Source organism: Arvicanthis niloticus, chromosome 27 (assembly GCF_011762505.2).
Source record: "Arvicanthis niloticus isolate mArvNil1 chromosome 27, mArvNil1.pat.X, whole genome shotgun sequence".
Classification (NCBI taxonomy): Eukaryota; Metazoa; Chordata; class Mammalia; order Rodentia; family Muridae; genus Arvicanthis; species Arvicanthis niloticus.
Genome location: NC_133435.1, coordinates 28,005,928 through 28,027,340, shown reverse-complemented (window position 1 = coordinate 28,027,340; position 21,413 = coordinate 28,005,928). Strand labels below are relative to the sequence as shown.

Genomic DNA, 21,413 nt, shown 5'->3' with positions numbered 1-21,413 from the left:
TGAATGTGGAGAAGGGGTTATTACATAGAGATAAAGACAGAGGCAGGGCTGTCATATACAGCTGAGTAAGGCAGGGTGTCACCCCCACTCATCCAGCAAGGAAGACTGAGTTGATGCATGCGCAGTGCACTATTTACTAGTAGCCGATACCAGAGGCCGAGTCTGGTTGGCGGCCTACATCTCTCCCTTTTTTGTTTTATTGCAAACCCTGAGTCATAGAACAGGTACATGATAGTTGCCCTATGAGTGCAGTTGTACAGTGAGGGAAAGCAGAGGCCTGATCCCCTGTGCAAAATGAGATATTGTAATGGGTTTCTTCTCTTGTCGTTGTCGTGCAATGAGTAATACTTCCCATACCCATCTCGATGCCTTTTGATGGGGAAAGGGAACCTCCTCCCTGGGGCGCCCGGGCCGGCTCCACGCGCGGAGGGGAGGTTTCGGCATCAAACCTTTGTGCAATCAGGCATACTTTCGGGAAATCTATCCACACTCGTGGAACATTCCCTGTCGAGTACCCACTTGAAAACACCTCAAACTGCCAGTAGAGCACTCCTCAAGGACTTGTATCTATGAAACCCGCTCATAATTCCTTTAGGGTTGCAAGCCAAATATGGGGAGGTTCACCATTCTCGATGGTGGCCAAGGCTTGGTAGACTACGGTTTTGTGCCTGGCATGGTCTCTCTTTAGTTTGTATAGAAGCCATATGCAAAAGACGCAATCGCCAACACCACGGCTCCCCAGATAGAGACTCCCGCCCACTCTTTAAAAAAGGAAAAGGCGTTGGCTCTCCAGGAGGTGAGGTCACTAAGGAGAGAGGCTGCAGTCTGGTCCCGTTCAGCTGGGCAACCTGAACAAACAATCTGGCCACCATTTCTTCTGCTTGCAACGACCAGTTGCCCCGCAGGTATTCCGACAGCACCCTGGATTGATTGACAGACTGAGAAAAGTTAGCTTGTAGAGGGGTGACACAGAGGCCTCTCATGGAGTACACACAGGAGGCCTGAATGACTTTGAATAGTTCCTCTACTTGGTTTTGGACTATATCAATGCGCTGGTTAGCCAGTAGTATTCCAGAGGTAAGATGGGCATTAATCTCTCTCTCGGTAGTCAGTGCAGCAGCTGTCTGCTCTACTATGGAATTGACTGTCTCCGCCGTCTGTACCTGAGAGGCCATAGCGACCGCAGCAGTAGTGGCCGCGGCGGCAGACATTACAATAGCAGCTACTATCGCTGCTGTGATACCGAAGTCACGCTTATGGCGCAACAACAGGGAAAGTACAGGAAATTGTTCAGGATCAGCTTCAACAGGGATGGGTACAAAGGTTGGTAACCACACTACCAGCGCTGTGGTACTTGTCCCATCCCAGCACTCAGACATCAGGCAGGCAACCCCAGAGGTGTTGCAACTTAGCACCTCCTCCGAGGTGTTAATCAGAATAAAGAAAAAGGGGGGCTTCATGAGAAATTACCCTCTCTCAACCTAGAAAATGCGGTGAGAGAAGTAAAAATCAGGGGGAAAATCTTGGTAAGGTGGACAAATAGGCAGGACTTTACGCTTAGTGGAATTGCCTTGGGTAGAATTGCCATCAGAGGGTATAATTAGATATTGAGACATAAGCAAGGTGGTGATATTAAGGGAGGAACTAGAATTCTATTCCTTTTGCAGCTTGTAGAATGGCAGCTGCTAATCCTGCATTGGACAAAGGGCCTCCTATCTTCCTGCATGCCTTCATCCATGCCTGCAATCCTTTAGCCTTCCATGGAGTGATAGCATTCCTACACTCCTTAGTACACTGTTCATAGATAAGCTGTTCTACCAATGGCATGGCTGTATCTGGGTCGCCAAAGATCCTCCCTGCTGCCTCCATCATTCTTGCCACAAAGTCAGAAAATGGCTCCGTGGGTCCCTGAATGACCTTCGTTAGGTTTCCTGATACCTCTCCTTTGTTGGGCAGAGACCTCCATGCCTTTATGGCCATGGCATTAATCTGGCTGTAAACTTGTATGGGATAAACTGTCTGATTTGCAGCCCATTGACCCTGACCCATTAACATATCAAAGGACCATGCAGCCTGGCCATCGATTTGGTTGGCCCAAGCCTGGCTTTGAGCGTACTCAGTATACAGGGCCTTCCAGTTCAAATATTGACCCATGGTTAAACAGGCTTTAACTGTACTCATCCAATCGGATGGGGTCATGGCATGCAAGGTTAATCTTTCTAACAATGCCTGAGTAAAAGATGCATTAATCCCATACGCCTGGACAGACTCAGCCAGGGCCTTTAGTTGTTTAAACGCTAAAGGCTCATAAAATCTCTGCTGATTGTCATCCTCAAAAACAGGAAAGGCCCCCGCAGCCTCCTTCCACATCTGAGGGCAAAAGGAAGATCTCTGATTCAATGGTGGGTGCTGCGGAACCTCCGCATAAGGCAGTGTTCCTGCAGGAGGGGCCAAAGGTGGTGCACTGGGTACCGCCCAGGGTGGTGGCTTAAGCCCACTTCAGTCTTTTCTCCCCTCCTCTTCCTGTTTCCTTTTTGAAAGAGTTATTGCCTCGATTTTGGCTAGCAACTCTTTCAGCGCCTCCTCCATCTTGTCTAACTTATCCTCTTCCTGTTTGTCCTTGGTCTCATGACTCTCAGGATTATAAGATGGCACCATCTGTCCCTGATCTGTCTTAGTCTTATTGATGTTTCCTCGACCAGGATCACATCCTTTTTGTATATACTTAGCGGCCTCCTTTGCGAGCTCCGCTTCTTCCTCAGAGGCTAACCCAGACTCATTGGAAGTCTCCAATTCCTTCAAAGAGGGGTAAATCCCTGTGGACCCCCTCTTCCCTCTTATCCTTTTCAGGCCGTTTAGGCCTGTCTTCGGTTCTGATAGCTTTTCCCATTTCTTTATCTTTGTGTCCCTTATCCTCTTTTCTTTCCTTAAAAGCCCTTTCCTCTTCTGGCATGCCCTCCTGATGCTCTTGAAGCAATCTCTGTCCTGATTTCACACCTTCAACACATCTTTTATCATCCAAGCAGGCGCGTATTATGCGCCAAAGAGGCCTCACCCCAGGTTTCACTGACCCTTCCTCAGCCTCCTTATCAAGATCTCGACCCAATTTTTCCCATGAGCCAATGGTTAGAGACCCCGTGAGCCCGAACCACAGGGCTACTTGCTCTATTTCACGTAAAAAGCCCTCTAGGACTTTTCCTTTTATATCAAGGTGTTGTTGTTCAAGGAGCTCATGCAGTGCACTCAAAAATTGGTTGGAATGAGTATTCCCCATGTTACTCTCTTAGCTACGGGAGGTTTACACAAGGGTGGACAGGCGGAGTTGTCTAGCCTTGTCTGTCTTAATCAAATACAGTTTCCCTCGGAAACTTCCTCCTTTGCTTTACTGCTGACAGACAAATTGCCGCTATACCATGGACTTCTGAATTGCCTCTTTACCGAGGTCCTTTGAATTGCCTCTTTACCAAGGGCTTTTGAATCCGAGGACTTTCAAATCCTCTCTTTCCAAGGACCTTTTCTTGTTAACCCATTTGACCTGGGAACTTACCAGTACTGCTGCTTCTAGGGTGAAGAGTTCTGGATCCACAAGAATTTCTCCTCGGGTCCCCCGTTCTCAGGTTTCTTCTTTCTTCTTCTTTCTTCTTTTTTCCTTCTTCTTTTTCTTTCTTTTTTTTTCTGTCCCGGATTTCGGCACCACTTGTCACACCCCACTCGACCATCAAGGAAGACGCGAACAATCAGATCCTTCTCAACAACCTTTATTGTAGAAGTGCTCTTTTAGTTTTCAGGAGGAGCCCTCGAATGCCCAGGGCAAGCTGCTTATATACCCTCAGCCCTGGGAGGGGGAAAGTGCGTGGAATTGCATGATTGGTCAGAACTGCAGTGCCTCATTAGCATACCACATTAGCATACCCTGCCCGGGAGGGGGTGATTGGTCAGGATCGTGGTACCCCATTAGCATACCCTGCTCGATTGTGGTACCTCATTAGCATACCCTGTTCGGGAGGGGTTTGGCGCCAAGCTGAGTTGACGCATGGGCAGTGCACTATTTACTAGTAGCCAATACCAGAGGCTGAGGCCTGTGGCATCTTGACCGCCGAGTCGGGTCTGCGGCCTACAGCAGGGTTATTGCATACAGATAAATGAGGAGCAGGGTTATTATATACAGCTGGATCAAGGGCGGAGGTTTAGTTAATCTCAGTAGGAGCAATCTCTGTAGGGAGAGCAGTCTTCAGGCTGTTAATAATATCTAGAGGGAGGAAGTGAACATTTTCCGCACACTATCAATAACCACATTTGGACCCTGAGAAAGGATTTGCTACCTTCTCTGAAAAGTCAAGGAGGAAGGCTTTTTCAGTTCCTTCTAGTCACATGTCAACAACACATTAACTCAGGACCTCACGCATTCAGGGCTTCCTCCACTCCCAGCAGTGTCTCCTGCTTAGTTCTTTGTATTATGAATTTGCTGATATTTAATCTCTTTGACCTACATAAAAGCCGGCTTCTCGTAGGTCGATGTATGTTAACTCTGTATGGATAAATCAAACAGGAGGGGTGGCTGAGTCTGAATAAAAACAAGTCTCTTTAGAAACCATATCTTTTGAGTTTTTTTTTTAAGATTAAAGGCAATTTACCCTTGAATAGTCTTTGTTTTCCAGTGCCGCAAACACAGTGACACTTCTAATATGTCTGTCTGTCTGTCTATCTATCTGTCTATCTATCTGTCTATCTATCTGTCTATCTATCTGTCTGTCTATCTATCTATCTATCTATCTATCTATCTATCTATCTATCTATCTATTATCTAATCCCCAGCTCCTCAGCCACTGGCACACATTCATGGGAAAAACCAGTGTTGGGGAGGCGAGTCACTGGAGAAAAGCATCTGCAGTGCAATCCTGATAACCTGAGCTTAATCCACAGAACAATCAGAGAAAGCTGGATGCAGCAGGCACATCTGTAACCCCAGAACTCCCTAAGAGAGAGTGGGAACAAGAAAACCATCCTGAGGCCCAACTAAACTGAAATATATTTCAAAATGCAGAGGTCTCGACAAAAAAATCCCACCCTTCTCCTCTGCTCTCTAGCCACAACCTCAACCAAGCTAAGGACAATCACCACTGAGACAAGCTGGAGTTCCCCTTCCCCCAACCCCCACCTCAGCCTGGAGCTAGACATTGTCCCCTAGCCCCTCCCCCAACACCCCCACCCACTTCATTCTTGGCTCTTCTGCAACTTAATGCATCACCTGTGTATCCAAGAGTCTAAGAGCCTCATGGCCCTCACAGAGGGCCTCATGGAACCTCACGGAGAGGTGTCTCGGTGCTTCCCTATAGCTCTCATGGCATAAGTGCAGTCAAACTTGCCAGTTTCACCTCCTGAGTGGCTATGCCCTGAGGCAGGCAGAACAGGATCCACATAGCTCTACCCAGTAAAATGAGAGGTTTGCACTGCAAGGGAATATAAATAAAAGTTAAAAATATGTTTCTGGGTTCCCTGAGGGACAAGCCTGACTGCATAGGGGTTGATGTCAAAAGTATCCCCTCTCGAGGAAAAAGACATCAGGACAGGTATGGCCCTCATGCCTCACTGGACAATGACCGGAGGACTCGAGCCATTACAAGGTCCCCTTTAATTACTGGAGGTCAGGCCTCTATCCCCGCCTTGACAAGATTAGAATCACCACAGCCTTTCTATACTTAGAGAAGGGAGGAGATGTCAGGGGCAGCCCTGCTAATACACTGAAGGCCTAAAATCAGCCATAAGCCTAAAATCAGCAATAGGCCTGACATACATGCCTGCTAACACAAAGTCTTGGGTCTCTATGGAAAAACACTGAAACAGATGTCTATAAACTATTGTAAACAGGCAGTTTTTGTGGAAATCTACCAGCCTGAGTAGTCATAGACCTTATAAATAGGCAGCCTTGGCGGATAGTACCAACTTAGATAAGGACAAGTGAAGCATAGGCAGAGTCATAGTGACCTGACCCCTGAACCTTCACCCAGCTGATACCCTGTTCTGAAAGATATCTGTACTCCCCCTGAACACCTATGCTCCTGTGTCATCCCCTTCCCCACATCCTGCATTTTCATGTTTATAACCCTTGTGTTAAAAAATAAAAATTATGATTTGATAATTAAAAAAAATGAAAGAATTAACACACAGTGTCCCCCTGGCTCTGCTGACTTAGCTTCTGGCAATCCATTCTCTTGTTCTCAGAAATACTTTGAATTATAAAACGTTATTGTGGTTTTTGTTAGTATGCTGGGTAAAATAATTTTTATTGATGTCATTTTAAACTTCAAAGTTTGTAGTGAGTTAAAATGTCCTTCAACATAATTATAGATCATATTTATTTTCATATTGTAAAATGCTAATCTGTTGAACATTTTAAAAACTGGATTCCTTTTTGAGAATTTCATATATGAGCACTGTATTTACATAAGTTTTCCCTTTCTCTCCTTCCTCACACTCTATGAGAGAGAGGCCTTCTATGGGAGAATTAAGCTATAGCTTTGTAGGCAAATGCCTTCCCCATGGCTCCACAAGATAGATCTTGGTGAAAGAAAGAGTCCATGGTTCTAAACTGTTTATTGACTGTTCATGGTGGAAAATGGATACATACCCAACTCTACCCACTTCTCAGGGTGAACCTGAGATTAAATACCCTTTGTAGGGAGGAGTGTCTGGGAAGAGAAGCTTATCTCTAGATACCTCACTATCATGGAGAACTCTGCTCTGGGCCTATGTGACCACAGGTCCTATTTCCTTATGTGAGAAGCATGGCACATGTTCCAGGCCAGGAATCTGGCAGGGATCGTGGAGTCGCTTAAGTCCCAGGTGTGTGCCCACTGAGTCTCCATCGAGGTCAGAGCCATCAGAGATAATGGAATGTTTTCCAAGTGCCGTTGGGTGAATGGAGGTGACTGAGGCACTGAGGTGTCTATATGTTGCCTCATACCTGCCTGTGGCCCCTCCACTGGGGCAAGCAAAATTCCCAGCTTCTTGTATAGTTTATGGACAGTGGTCTATAGAAGATTCCTCCCTTTTGTAAGGAATGGTGGCATAGAGTAGGGCTTGAAAGTGCAGCAGCCATGGCCAGTCCTTGGCAGTGGCAGCAAAAAAAAAAAAAAAAAAAAAAAAAAGAGAGAGAGAGAGAGAGAGAGAGAGAGAGAGAGAGAGAGAGCCAAGAGACCAAGCCTTAAAACCAATAGCAATAACAACGGATGTCACTATGTGCATTTTATGATATACTCATTTATACATTTATTTTATACATATACATACATATTTGTGGGAGGCAGAACTCAAGATGGCGCCTGGCTGGGTGCCAGATGTCCTTGGCGTGTTGGTTCACCATTTCAAGAAGCCTGGGTGACACGTAGGCTAGGCTTTACTGCACATACATTTTGCTTATTCATCGGGCCATGTGACATATGTGCTCAGCACCAACGGAGAATGACTGCGTGGCAGGTTCTGATTGGAGAGGACAGAGATTTAAGGGTTGGGAGCTAGAGCTCGGGGGCTTTTTGCGGTACTTCAAGGTTCCTGAATAAACCATGTTGGGAAGGAGATCCCGTGTCCGTTGTCTTCTGTCTGCTGTTCGGTTCAGAAGACAACACATATTCACAACATTGCTGGCTGTGTGTTCAGCAAGAACCAAGGTAGGTCAGGTGGGGGGCTCACATCTGTAATTCAGTACTCAGGAGACTGAGGCACGACTTTTGAGTTTGAAGGCAACCTAAGTTACAGTGTGAGATACCACCCTTGACCATGACATACTCTGTTAATGGCTTTTTATAAAGTGTTTCTTCTTTCTCTGTAGAAGTTAGGTCATTCTTCCTCCCAGCCCCATGCTCCCAGAAATAAGACTCAGACTCAAAACATATTTACAAATATCTTGGTTATATAGCTAGGCTCTTCTCTGACTAGATTATAACTTAAAATAACCCATTTATTCTAATCTATATTTTGCCACATGGCTCCTTACCTGTGCTCAGGTGCCACGTATCTGTCCCAGGCAGATCTCCTGCCTGGCACTATCTCAGAATATTTCTGCCTACAGGATGTCCCACCTACTATTTCCTTCTAAGCCATAAGCCATCAAATTTATTATTGGCAGTTGCAACATCCATACAGATACAAGATATTTCTTCTACATTTCCCTGTAGCTGGCTGGCTCCCAAATAATTGAAACTGGGCTGTTATATTAATTTAACAAGTGTTAAGGGCACAATAACTGAGCAGTTATTACTCTATTTTAGTCTTCTATGCTAATCTGGTTACCTCCTGGCCAAAATCCAGGAGATACTTAAATTTCATTATTTAAGTACTCCAGGTGTTTTCTCTATGGTGTCTCATGGACTCTCCTTGTGGCTAATCTCCACTGTATCTCTCTGTCTTTCTCTCTGTCTGTCCCTCTCTCCCTCCCTCTCTTTCCCCTCTCCTCCCCCTCCCCTGCCTGGGAGGAAGTCCAGTTGTACTTTCTCCCTTGTCAGTCACTGGCTAATTATCTAGCTTTATTCAGCAACCAGGGAATAATTGGGGAGCAATGGTTGGTTATATGACATTGATACAGGAGATTCTTAGAATAAGAATTACAACCAAATATGGGGTGGGGGTGGGGCAGAAATCAGCATTTGAATAATAAAAGGATAATGTTTCCACAGTGCACAATACCATTATGCCTACAATACTCCTGATGTTGCTTCATGTTTTAGTGACACATGTGATTCTCTTGGAGTTGCCGAGTGAAACCCCAAAGGACTTTGCTGACGGCCACTGCATGATGGATCTAACATAGTTTGCCTTTGAGTCTTAGAGTTTTTGGTAGTATTGCTCCTCTCTTCCCTGCCCTCCTCTTGTCTCTCAAGATATACAAACAAAGTTTGATGGTCTATGATTTCTAAAGAAAGATGCCTCCTCAGAGTTTTTGCTATAACAAAACAGTAGGCTGGGAATTCTGCCTCACTGGTAGAACGCTTGCCTGTCATGCACATGGCCTGGGTTGTGAAGGCACACACCTGAGACCCTAGCACTTAGGAGATGAAGTAGGAGAATCAGAAGGTTGTCCTCTGAGTACATAGGAAATTTTAGGCCAGCCTGGTTTATGTGAACCTTTCTCACTCCAAGCAAAGCAGCAGACAAATTAAACACCAGTAAAGCAATTTTAAAAATTACCCACAATTTCTTATTTTGTCTAATTTGTATACAATATGCCATATGCATTTTTAAGATAAATGTGTTTGTGTAGGATTCGTTCAGCACATACTCACATTTGACTCAATATATTCTCATCTCAGGGATCCTTTAAGGGCTCTTTTCAAGGCGGTTTCTAACCCAAGACCAGGATCATCACTTGTTTGCTTCTGCAACAATAGAGTAGTTTTATGGTTTTTACAGTTTCACGTAAGCAGAATCATACTCTATATTCTGCGATTCACCCGCGTTGACAGCAATCCATACTGGGCTGCATTGGTGAGTGGCAGCTGAGTAGAGCTAAGTATCTTGTTTATCCATTATCTGTTGAGGAACTCCAGCTGTTCCCATTGTTTGGCTATCATGAGTACTCAATGAATAAAGCTACCATTTTGATAGTTTTTGTTTTTTGTTTTTTTTTAAACCATGCTCTTCTTTCTCTTATATAATCACCTTTGAGTGTAATTGTTGAGTTATATGGAAATATATTTTTATCTTCATAAGAAGTTGCCAATCTGTGTTCCAAAGCCTGGTACTCTTTATATTTTCACCAATCACACATCAGTGCTTCGTTGTGTTTGCAGGAACTGACGTGCCAGTATTTCTAATTTTCCATTTCTATCAATACTAAATGATACTGACTTTTATTTCATGTGCATTTGGCGGATTATGTATCATCTTTATGATGTACATGTTTTTGCCCATTGGCTTTGTTTTTACAAGTGGTCCAGGCATTTCCCCACTCCCTACCCCAGTCTATAGTTTGCCTCTGTGGTTCTCCTTGCATTCTCCCAGGAGCATTTTTATTGCTGTGGCAAACACTCTGACCAAACTCATCATAGGTGAGAAAAGATTTATTTGGCTTATAATTCAAGGTTACAGTCCCTTATGGAGGGGAAGTCAAAGGCAGGATCTCAGGCAGCTGTCACATCACAAACATAGCTAAGAGCACAGCAAAATGTGTGATACTATTTGCTTCTTGTATCTAGCTTTATCTCGTCTTATATAGTTCATGGCCTCCTTCCTAGGGAATGGTGCTGCCCACAATGGGTTAGGTCTCCCTACATCAATTAATAATCAAGACAAATCCCCCACAGACATGCCCACAGGTTGACCTGATCTAGATAGTCCTTCCTCCTTCAGCTTTCAGTGAATCCAGCCTGTAGCATGTAGAGATTCCAAGCAATCCATTACTGCTGTTGCTATGATTTTGAGTTAGATTTCACCATATAGGTTGGTTTTGAACTCATAATAAGACCTCCTCACTCAACCTCCCAAGTGTTGGCTGGGACTATAGGTATACATCAGGCCCCATTTTAGTCCTCTTCCCTCCCATTTCATGTAACCTACACTGGCCTTGAACTCCTGATAATTCTGTTTCTATGTCCCAAGTGCTGAGATTTCAAGGTATAGTAATAAGATATGAGGTACAATCTGTCAAAATTCTTTATACCAACCAGCCAATATCTGCTTCTGCAGATCCAGGTAAGAGTGATGGAATGGACAGAGGAGACTTGAAATGTTGATGCCCACAAGAACCTAAGACTGGGAGGCAGGGTAGAATTAATGGCAAAAAAAAAAAAAAAAAAAAAAAAAAAAAAAAAAAAAAAAAAAAAAAAGAATTTGGAAAAATAAACATGATATGGACATAATCCACAGGTATCAATAGAAGAAGAGAGTTATAAATGAACTAATAACAGAATTTTTACACTACTCAGTCAGAGGAACACCCATAAGAAAGGTAAGATTACAGAGTGTCCCATGCATCAGAGTTCACCAGCTGGTGATACTGATGTGGGTCGAATGGTGGATTATGGTAATGACTATAAGAGCAAGGTAAGACTATATTGATGGTTGTCAAAATGTGCTTAAATGGATGCCTCTCTTCATTTAGAAGCGAAATTTAGTATTCACAGAGGCTATGTGAAGTTTCTAGGTCCATAAAATCAGTGACAATCACATGACTACTGGTCCCAGTAAGAAAGGAATCATCTAGCAGTGAGAGATGACAGAGCTAAGGGTCACTGACCCGGCTCCAGGGCTGGCTGCCAAGGACAGTTTGCTGCTGCATCACAGTGCAATTCTTTAGATTTAGTAGATTTTAAAGCACAGGCACTAAGGAGTAGCACAGATCCACAAAACCAAAGATACTTCCTTATAGGGTTAGATAATTCTCATGTTTAAAAAGAATGCAAAGAATCTTTAAAAGGCTGCCTTTTCTTTTTCAGGCCATACTCACCACAAGAGGGTGACTAAGGATAAAAGTCAAGCTAGATGCTGATGATGTCATGCCAGTAGGAAGGCAGGAAAAAAAAAAAAAAAAACCTCTGAGAAAATGAATGTCATATTGAGAAACGTAGCTAAAAGGTCACTGAAGGCCATTATGTAAGCAAGCAGCTCATCTTTTGAAATGAGGTAAAATGTCCAGACCTAAGTGAGTTATTCATGAAAAACTCCACCTGAGTAGCTGGAGGCTCAATATAAGTCAGTGTTGGGAAAAGTAAGACACTGAGAAGATTGAAGAGGACATATCCAGTCCTGGTTTTTATAGAGGAAATAAGCCATGGGAGCGGTCTGAGAATTAATGGTAAATCTAACATAGGCAAGCACATCTTGGCGGTGAGTTTTAAATAATTTAAATTGTATTTATCCAATTACTATTATTATTATTATTAATTTTCAGTGCTGTGGATTGAATCCCGGGCCTCACATATTCTAGACAAGTGTTCTACCACTGAACTATATCCCCAGCTAAACAATTCTGTATGTATATGTGAATGGTTTTTGCATGCGCATGTGTGTGTGCTTGTGGAGGTCAGAGGTCAGTAGCAAGTGTCTTCCTCTATATGTGGTCTACCATACTTTTGTTTGTTTGTTTGTTTTTGAGACGGTTTCTCTGTGTAGCCCTGGCTGTCCTGGGACAAACTCTGTAGACCACCAGGCTGGCCTCAAACTCAGAAATGCACCTGCCTCTGCCTCCCAAGTGCTGGGATTAAAGGTGTGCACCACCACTGCCCAGCACCATACTTCTTTGTGACACTGTTGAGGTTTGGTGTGTTATTATGTATCGTGATGCTGAATACTGGCCCCCAAGATCTGGCTGCCTCAGGGAGGAGGAGATCCTCATGTATACCAAGTGATGCTATGTAACCTTACTCCTTGATTTAAAATTAGTGGCTGAATAAAGATACCTACAACCTGTAGCTGGGCAGAAGAGAGGTAGGTGGAGCTTCAGTTCTTGGCTTTGGGGTCTGAGGGAAAGACCAGGAGGGGAAAGGAGAGGAGAAGACTCCATGGGGTAGGCGAATCTCAAGAACACTGTCAGTTAGAGTATGAGCAGCCCAGACGGAACATGGCAAGTTATACCTTGGGGCTATTGACAGGAAAGTATACAAAATACATAGAGGGTTGATATCTGCCCAGCTGTAGTGCTGTTAAGGTTTATTATAAATATAAAGGTTTTGTGTCTTTTATTTGGGAACAAATGATCTAAGGTGGGGTAGAAACCCCCCATTAATTTTTACTACAAGACAGTCTCTTATTGAATCTCGAGCACATGACTACCTAGACTGGCTAGTCAGCGAGTCCTCAGGCTCTGCCTGTCTTCACTTCTAAGCATCAGTATTACAGCTGTCTGCTGTCACGGTCAGCTCTTACAAGTTGTTGGGGATATGAGCTCAGGCACTCAGGCTCCCATGGAAAGCAGTTAGTCACCCACTGGGCCACCTCCACAGCCTCTCAACATTTTTTTTTAAAGTAACAGAGAATATATTATGGCTGGAATATTTGACACTGCTAAAAGTCAATTCTCCTTGTGCTATAGATTTTATGCAATTCCGATGAGAACCTCAACATTTTGGGGTAGAATCTCAGAAACTTGCTGTAGGATGTATTTGGAAAGGCAAGGGAATTAGAGTAGCCAAACAACTTAGAAAGGACATTATAGAGTTGGAGAATTCATTTTTTTTTCCTGTGTTTAACCCTTAAGGCTACCATGAGTAAGGCAGGCTAGCCTCGGCTGAATGAGAAGTATGCAAATCAGTGAAGCAAGACAAGAAGTCTCCGCTCTTCCTTGTGCTTGAGCAGCAAGCTAATCACTAAGCTTTTTTTTTTTTTTTTTTTCTTCACTCTGATGATGAATTTTTGACAAAAGTACAAAAGGAATTCAGTGGTGGGAGACGAAAGACAGGGGCAGATGAGGGAGAGACTTTCCTACATATGATGAGGAAAGAAATGCAAATGTCAAACCCCATTCTTTCCTTGTATTATACACAAAAATAACGAAAAAAATTATAGACTTAATTTTTTACATTTATTGTGTGTGTGTGTGTGTGTGTGTGTGTGTGTGTGTACCACAGCACACATGTAGAAATCAGAAGACAACCTGCAGGAGTTGGTTTTCTCCTTCCACATGAATTCTAAGGAACACACTCCAGTTGACAGGCTTCACAGCAAGAGTCTCTATCTGCAGAACCATCCCTCCATCCCTAGACTTAAAACAGAACAGGAAATACAGCCAGGCATTGTGGTTCACATCTATAACCACAACAGACAGGTGGTGCATGCAGGAGGTTTTGAGTTCCAAGCCAGTCTCAACAACCAAACAATGACCACACAACACAAAACTCCTGAAAACTATGACAGGTCTAGAAAATAGCAATGAGTGGCAATGGCTCTTTAAAGACAAAACCAGAACCAAGGTCTAATCCATAGAATAAAAAAAAAAAACATAAAAATCTCTGCTTTTGACTGTTAAGAAAAGGAAATGACAAGTCTTGGACAGAGTATTTGTAAAGAACACACCTGTTAGAGGACTTGTATCAGGCATCTGTGATGATTCTCAGAGCTAACAGGAAAACCCGATTTAAATGCCCAAGGGAAAGCCAATCATGATAGCACATGATTACAGTTTTAGCACTGCAGTCAGAGAGAGGAAGATTTTTCACAATTTCAAGGTCAGTCTGTCTGATTAGGCCACTCACTGGTAAACAGTGAAACCTTGACTCAAAAAAAAAAAAAAAAAAAAAAAAAAAAAAAAACCAAAACCAAAAAACAAAAAAGCAAACAACAAAAAACAAACAAACAAAAAACCTCCAAAAAACAAAAAAACCAACCAAACCAAACAAGTCCCCCCCCCCAAAAAAAAAACAGACAAAAGACCAGAGACACATTATCTAAGAAACTGTGTGTCAACATCACCAAGGATGAAGGAAATGTATATTAAAGCCACCCAAGGGAACAGGGCACACCTACTGGGATGGCTAAAATCTACAAGACCAGTATACTGACTGTGGCTGGAGAGCAGGCAGTGCTTGCTTTCTGCATTGCAGTGAGCCCTACCGTGTTACCATCTCAGAAGCAGGGCCCATGCCTCTTAGCTGTCTCCCTTCGCCTCCTCCCCACCAACAATGAGCTGCCTGTGTCTAGACTCAGACGTATAAGTGGAGTCACAGGATGAGTGCTCTTTTGAGACTTTTCCCTTTCACATAGCATAGTGTTTGAAAGATCCATTCATGTCCTATGTTATCAGTACTTTCCCCATTTATGGCAAAATAAATACTCTACTGTATGGATATATCATATATTATCCGTTCATCAGTTGGCAGGGTTATTTCCACTGTTTGGCTATAGTGTTGAACCCTGTGAATGCCATTGTACACACTGCTGTGTGGCTTGTGTTTTCCTTTCTCTTGGGTATCTACTGAGGAGTGACATTTCTGGTTCTTAGCATAACTGGGCTTAATTATCTGAGGACTGTCACTGTCTGTAATGTCAAGACTGCTATGTCACTCCTATCAACAGCATACAAAGCTTTTGGGTTCTCTCAATCTTCACAAGCACAGTATTATTTGAGCCTTTGAGGTTTTTGTTGTTTTTGAGACAGGGACTCTCTACAAGACCTGGTTGTCTTGGAGCTCATTATGTAGACCAGGCTAGCCTTGAACTCATAGACATCCACTTGCTTTGGTCTCCTCGGCGCTAGGATTAAAGGTGTTTGCCCCCATGCCCAGTGGGCTGTGAGTTGTAGCTGTCCTAATGCATGTGAATTGTCACCTAGTTGCTGTTTCTCCTTGCATTTCCATTTCCCTGGAAGTTTACTCTCCCCATTGAATTGTCCCTTGTTGAAAATCAGCTGACAGCAGAGATCTAATTCTATCCCATTATTTGGATCTTAATTCTATCCTATTATTAACAGATTTCTCTTGTATCTGTGCTACTCTGGCTCCCGATTTGTGGTTAAGTTTGAAGCCTGAACTGTGTGTCTTCGAACTTGTGGCTGATTGGGTCTCTGAATGTCCACAGGAATGGTGGACCCCAATCATCAGTTGTTAGCAACAGGTTGGCTGAGTTGCTGAAAGGGACTGTGTTGAGTCTGTAAATCAGTCTGAGGAGTCTGTCACCTTAACACTGCTATGTTTTCCAATTCATGCACATGAATAGTTTTTCATTTGGATTCATAAATTGTGGTGGTGGGGGTCCGGGAACTTAGCTCATTATATAATGTTTGCCCGACAAATCCTAGGCAAGACCTCGGGTTCAATTCCCAGTATTTCATTAAAATGTTTTTCAGAAATATTTTGTATGTCTTTAAGACCATTCCCCTAAGTTCTTCACTCATTTTGCTGTGAATAGCAATTAAATTGTTCTCTAAATTTTAGTTTTGTATTGTCTATTGCAAATGTGTACAAATCCAATTGTTTTGTTTGAGTATTGATCTTGTATCCTATACAATCTTGCTGAGCATTTATTAGTTTTAATGGTGTTTTAGTATCCTTAAGATTTTCTTTATAAAGCATAAAGGAAGAGGGGGTATAGGGTGGGGGGTTTCTAGGGAGGGGAAATGGGGAAAGGGGATGACATCTGTATTGTAAATAAAATATCCAATAAAAAGATTTTCTTTATAAAGTTCATGCCATTTTTGAATAGAAATAGTTTTAAGTTTTCTTCTCTAATTTGCACACATTTAGAAATGTTGTTTTTAACATCTCACATAATTTTGCAGAAAGAATCTAGGATCTACTGCTTTGCTCTCTAAATGGAATGTCGTCATGGTTTCTAACTCTTTCTGTTCCCTCCCTCCCCCCTTCTTTTCTTTGCTGCTTTTTTTTTTTTTTTTTTTTGACAGGATCTCACAGTGTAGCCCTGGTTGTCTTGAAACTAGCTATATAGACCAGGCTGGGATTAAAGGTCTGTCACTATGCCCAGCCTCTCTGTTTCTTACTCTTCTTAATCTTCTTGTATCTGTTTTGGGTCTTTACTTTGTTCTTGTATCTGTTTTGGGTCTTTCTCATTGTATCTGTTTTGTTTCTTATTGTATCTTTTTCTTATTGTATCTGTTTGATATTGCTCTCATTGTATAATTTGTACTTTCTTAATGTATCTCTTTCTTGTACTGTGGCCAAAGCACTCTTACATTAGATTTTTTTAAAGGAAAGGGGAAAGATACAGAAACAACCTAGATAACTTCCCTGAAAACAAAGAATAAACCTAGAAGGCAAAGATTTTGTCTTTACTCACTTAACTCCAGATTCAAATTTAACAATGTCACCTCTCCTGAGTTTGGATCATGTGATCTCTTGAGGGCATTAAGGGAATGAAATAATCTGATGGATGCTGTGTCTTCAGGAACCTTTAATAAGAGACAATTACTTTCTACCAAGGTGCAACATTTACTTGAAAATCTGTTCAAATTATCAGGGGTCCCACTAAAAAGGGGCATTGATCTTACACGAGGAACAATGTTAAACATTCATTACATATCTTTTCTAAAATGAAAATTTGAAGTCACTTCCATGCTTAATAACCCCTTGGGCTTTTCACTGCCCTTAGGATCAAGTACCAAATTCTGCCTATGGCAATAATTGATTGTTCATAGCCTTAGTCCCTAGTTCCATCCCCACGCAAATGTGAACCAACATTTATAGAATATATAACCATGTATTGATCATTCAACTTTATCGAATATTGCAATGTTGTTCAAGTACCTTCCCAGGGGGAAGCATTAGCAGCATCTACCCTTCCTCCTAAGGTCCACAGACAAATGGAGGTACCATGCAACCAAAAGATCACTCTGGAAACCAGTGAGTTTATTGGGCTTCCTTAGATCACAGGTGAGGGGTTACTCAGTGGAGGGTAAGTACTCCCTTCTTAGAGGCTACGCTGAAAACTGACGTCACCCAGCAGAGACGAAGACTTTCCAATAGTCACATAGAGAGATCCCCTCTTTCCTAGTCACTCTAGCCTTTCCTGGAGGCCAAGTGCAGTTAAGGCTGATGTACATAGAAAACATGGTTGTAAGTAGCTGGATACCCAGTGAGGGACTCCTGAGCCTTACTCCCCACTCCGAGGGAGGTAAACAGTCGGCAGCCACAGCTGGGATGTTCATTTGCACCAAGATGGCAGTTGTTTTGGCTTGGAGGATAGTCAGTCCTGTACAACATGTATGGTGTGTGCTAGAAACCAAAAAGGCAAATACGCACTCTTGAGTTCAGAGTCTATTGGGAGATGATTATTACTATGACGACCTTTTAACGGCCTAGTTCATCTTCAACAACGGCTGGGGTGAAAGTCAGTCACAGTCCCTGCCTGCTGTCATCTGAAGTTATATATAGCTCCCCTTTTAATCTTAAAAGTTTAACAACTCTCATATGCACCTGCCCTAATTACCACTCCCCGCCCCCCCCCCCCCCAAAAAAAAAAACCCAAAGAGCAAGAAAGCGTTGGATTAGAGTCACAGAGGAAAGGTCATTCTTTTTGATAGCTCTTATATAGAACTCATTCTGATGACATCTTACAAACTCGACAGCTCCCTGTATAATGGTGTAAATGAGGTCCCCATTCCCAAAAGACAAGTTATTTATAGAACAGAAAGTGATCAGAACAAGTTAGTGCTGTTCAGGTCTGAGTGAGCCAGAACCAGGTTTTACATCAGATCCTCTCTTCTTTCAACACACCCTTCCCTAGGTTCCAAACCAAGGGTGCGATTCATTCTAGGAGGCTTCTAGCTCCTCACCTACCAGAGCTGTCCAGCATCAGATCAGCTACAAGTGAACCAATGCTACAGAGCCACTTACCCTCAGCCAAAGGCTGGACAGAGCATCTGAATCCCGTGGCCAAAAGTGGGTCCCCAGAAACTTGGATGTTTGAAGTCTCAGGTCAGACTCTCAGTTCCTGTGGCACTTGCGTTCACGAGGGCTGAATACAGCCTGTCCCTTGCCTCTTTCCCTGCGCTTCAAGCCACCTGGTTTCCTCAACTCAATCAAGTACCTAGCCTCATGTGATCGTGAGTCCACCATGCGTGGACACCCAGAGTACATGACACCTCTTCCTGTTCAGCCTATGTCAGATGCATGCACAAGGACCCCACCATTTCGCCTGCCACCCAGACACAGTAATTATTCCAACATCTGCTGGAAAAAAAAATACTTCTTAGTGGTTGATGAGCCCTCCCAGTTCCCTGCACCGTGAGTCGCACCCACTTCAAGCCTTCGCTGTGCACCACACCCCGAAGCCAGGGTTGACCTTGCACGCCTCTGGCCCCCGGGTCATCCGGTCTGTCTCCGGGATCCAATGATCCACTGACCTCTCTGCAACAGTAACCTCTCCAGTGACACGGTGGGAAAAGCTCTGGAGCAAGCTCACAAATGGCCTAAAATCTCCAGCGGGCACTGGAGGGTTTTTTTTTTAAAAATTAATTAATTTATTTTTCCCTGTCCCCAGTAGCCGGTGGTTAGGTCGTTCACGACAACGCCCTCTTTCTCTCGAAAAGCGGTCTCCAGCCCGGCCGCAGGCTTCAGCGACGGCTTCCAGTAGCTAGTTTAGTCTCCTTTCTGACGGAAGGCCCAGCAGACGGGCAATTCTTTCCTCCTGGGGCGTGCTTTGCCCTAGTAGACTAGTTACCGCACCTTCTAAGCAGGCTCCTCCGGGTGGGGCGTGTCACTAGGTCAACTTTCCAAAGGTGCAACCTGTGCACCCTGTGGTCCCCTAGCCTCCCTGCCCCACCCCGTAGCAGCTCTAGGTGCCGGCTCCGCGCAGCGCGTGGCAGCTCAGGGTTGGGACCTCCGCGCCTAGGCTTTTACGCGGACCCCAGCACGTGATGCAGCAGGGGGAGAGTCGGGTAGCACACCGGCACAGGACACTTTAGTGGGATGGAAGAAAGCCACAGGAGGGAAGGTGACTGACTTAAGATAGTATCATCCTACCAGCTGACCAGGAGCATGGTTCACCCTCCGCATTTGTCCGCTCGGCTGGGGCCGGGGCTCTCTCTGCACCCCTGTCCCGGGGCAGCTAATGGTCGAGTCCAGGCGGGAGGCCATGTTGCTGGAATAAAGCGGGCGGGGCGGCGCGGGCGAGCAGATGCGGCTGGAGGCGCGCGGGAGCCGGGTGCGAGCAGGGCGCAGCCGCGAGGGAGGCGCGGGGGAGGCCAGCAGGAGCCTGAGCAACAGCAGCAGCCAGTGTCGGTGAAGAGCAGCCGGGCGCAGCCAGAGCCACAGTCGCGATGGCCGTGGCGGTGGGGAGACCGAGTGTGAGTACTGGGGCCTCGCTTCTCTAGCGCGCTGATCTCGGGGCGCCGGGTGAGCTCCGCTTCGGGGCGCGTGCGGGTGGAGACTTGCGGGGACCAGAGGGGGGGTGTTCTGGGTGGCGGCTGATGGGGTTGTGGGTGTGTGCATGAATTTGGGCGCGCGTCTGGGGCGGAGGGGAGCTCGGGGAGCCCGCAGGCTCAAAGACTACCTGATGCAACATCAGATCGCCTTGGCGCGCCCCTATTTCGGGGATGTGGGAGGAAAAGGACCCTTCTGTGAGGCGCCCTTAGAAGGGGTTGCTTGGGCTGCTGTTTTCCCCAGCTACCTCTCTCTCCCGGCGCACAACGCTAAGCTGGTGACAGTGGAGGAAGGCGCTGACTGAGAAGGGTTTCCTCGCAGATCTCCCGTGCCCTGGGGGCGATCGGGGCTTGAGAATTGGTTGCTGAAGCTCTGTTTCACACGGCTGGGCTGTAGAAGCGGGTCAAAGGGGTGGGATTTCCGTGGTGGCTTAGCCTCGGTGCATTGTGAAATTCCGGACACCCTCAGGCGCCCACCCGGGTGACCCGGCCCTGCCCAGGATGTGGACAAAGCCCTAGGCACACACACAAAGTTTTCAGAGGGCTCCCTTTCGGGGTGGGTGGAAGTCCTGAAATACTCTGCGGCTGGCAGGCCGGGGGCGGCAGTACTGAATGCGGGGCTCCGGGAAGAGGAAGGGAGGGTGGGTGCCTGGAGAAGTGCCCCAGCACCCGAAGTCAGGGAGGGGATGCTCCTATCCGGACTCCCGGCTGGGGTATGTGCCATGGGCTGTGCCTCTTGGAGTATAGTCTCCGGGTTTCCTACTCCGGAGCCAGCCAGGTCGGGTAGGACTTTGAGGATGAAGTTTAGGGTCTGCTCCCCAGCCTCGTTGAAAAGGAGGGAAGGGGCGGTGGCGGCGGCCGCCTTTCCTTTTTATTGAAAGGAGCCAAGCCCAGTGGGAAAGGCGGAGTCCGCTTCTCTCTGGGTTTTTTCTTTGTCAACGTTCGCAGCCCACTTTTGCCTGGTCTGCCCTTGGGGCGACTCTGGTGGAGTCCTTCCTTGGTTAATACCCCATCTTTTTTTTATTTTCCCTTTCGAACTTTACAGCTAGCTTCAGGTGGTGGCCTGACATTTTGTAGATATAGAGAAAAGTATTAGTTAGCTGTTGAAAGCTGTCAAACCCCAGATGCTGAGACTCTTGGCTTTCCCCCCTTACACCTACACACACACACACACACCACACCACACCTTCTGCACCCCTGAGACCCCTGAGGAGTCTTAGCCCAGCAGGAAGTTCATGGGGTCGCTGTTTGCAACTCTATCTCTATTTGGTTGTTCGGTTGCCTTTTCTGCTGCAGTTTGAGGTGCTTTGAAAGACTTTCCCACCATGTGCACTGGTCATCATTAAGTGTTCCTGCGGGTGTTTTTTAGGCCTTCTAAACTGTTAAATGGCAGATTCTTAAGAATTTTGTCTTCCTCTTCACCACACAAATTATGCCTTTGTTAATTGGTCCGAGGCTGTGATTGATTACTGAGGGAATTTGCATACTCTGGGCTGATCTCCTTATTACTATGGTAAGGAAACTGAGGTTAACTCTTGCCCTTATTTTTCAGGGCACAGATTCAAAGAACTAAAATAACAATGCATGTTTTAGAAGCATGGGCAAGCATCTG

General features: G+C 45.0%; 1 protein-coding gene and 1 long non-coding RNA gene across 12 annotated transcripts in view; one reads left to right on the top strand and one right to left on the bottom strand.

Moving 5' to 3' along the window:
• Positions 1–7,251: 7,251 nt before the first annotated feature.
• LOC143439847 (uncharacterized) lies at positions 7,252–19,450 on the bottom strand. The gene is made up of 3 exons (XR_013107871.1): positions 18,276–19,450; positions 9,279–9,371; positions 7,252–7,479 (listed from the first exon to the last, which is right to left on the bottom strand). It is a non-coding gene; the product is annotated as an uncharacterized LOC143439847 (long non-coding RNA).
• Positions 19,451–19,541: 91 nt separating this feature from the next.
• Septin11 (septin 11) overlaps positions 19,542–21,413 on the top strand; it is an 85,134-nt gene continuing 83,262 nt past the window's right edge. For 9 of the 11 annotated variants that reach the window (XR_013107867.1, XR_013107868.1, XM_076926476.1 and 6 more), the window contains exon 1: positions 19,543–19,726. Coding sequence is in view for 9 of the 11 variants with exons in the window: in XM_076926476.1 (XP_076782591.1) it covers positions 19,700–19,726 (27 nt within the window). In the remaining 2 variants the exon portion in view is untranslated. Of the gene's footprint in view, positions 19,727–21,413 lie in introns of all 11 variants that reach the window. The other 2 variants (XM_076926469.1, XM_076926470.1) reach the window with 1 other exon arrangement.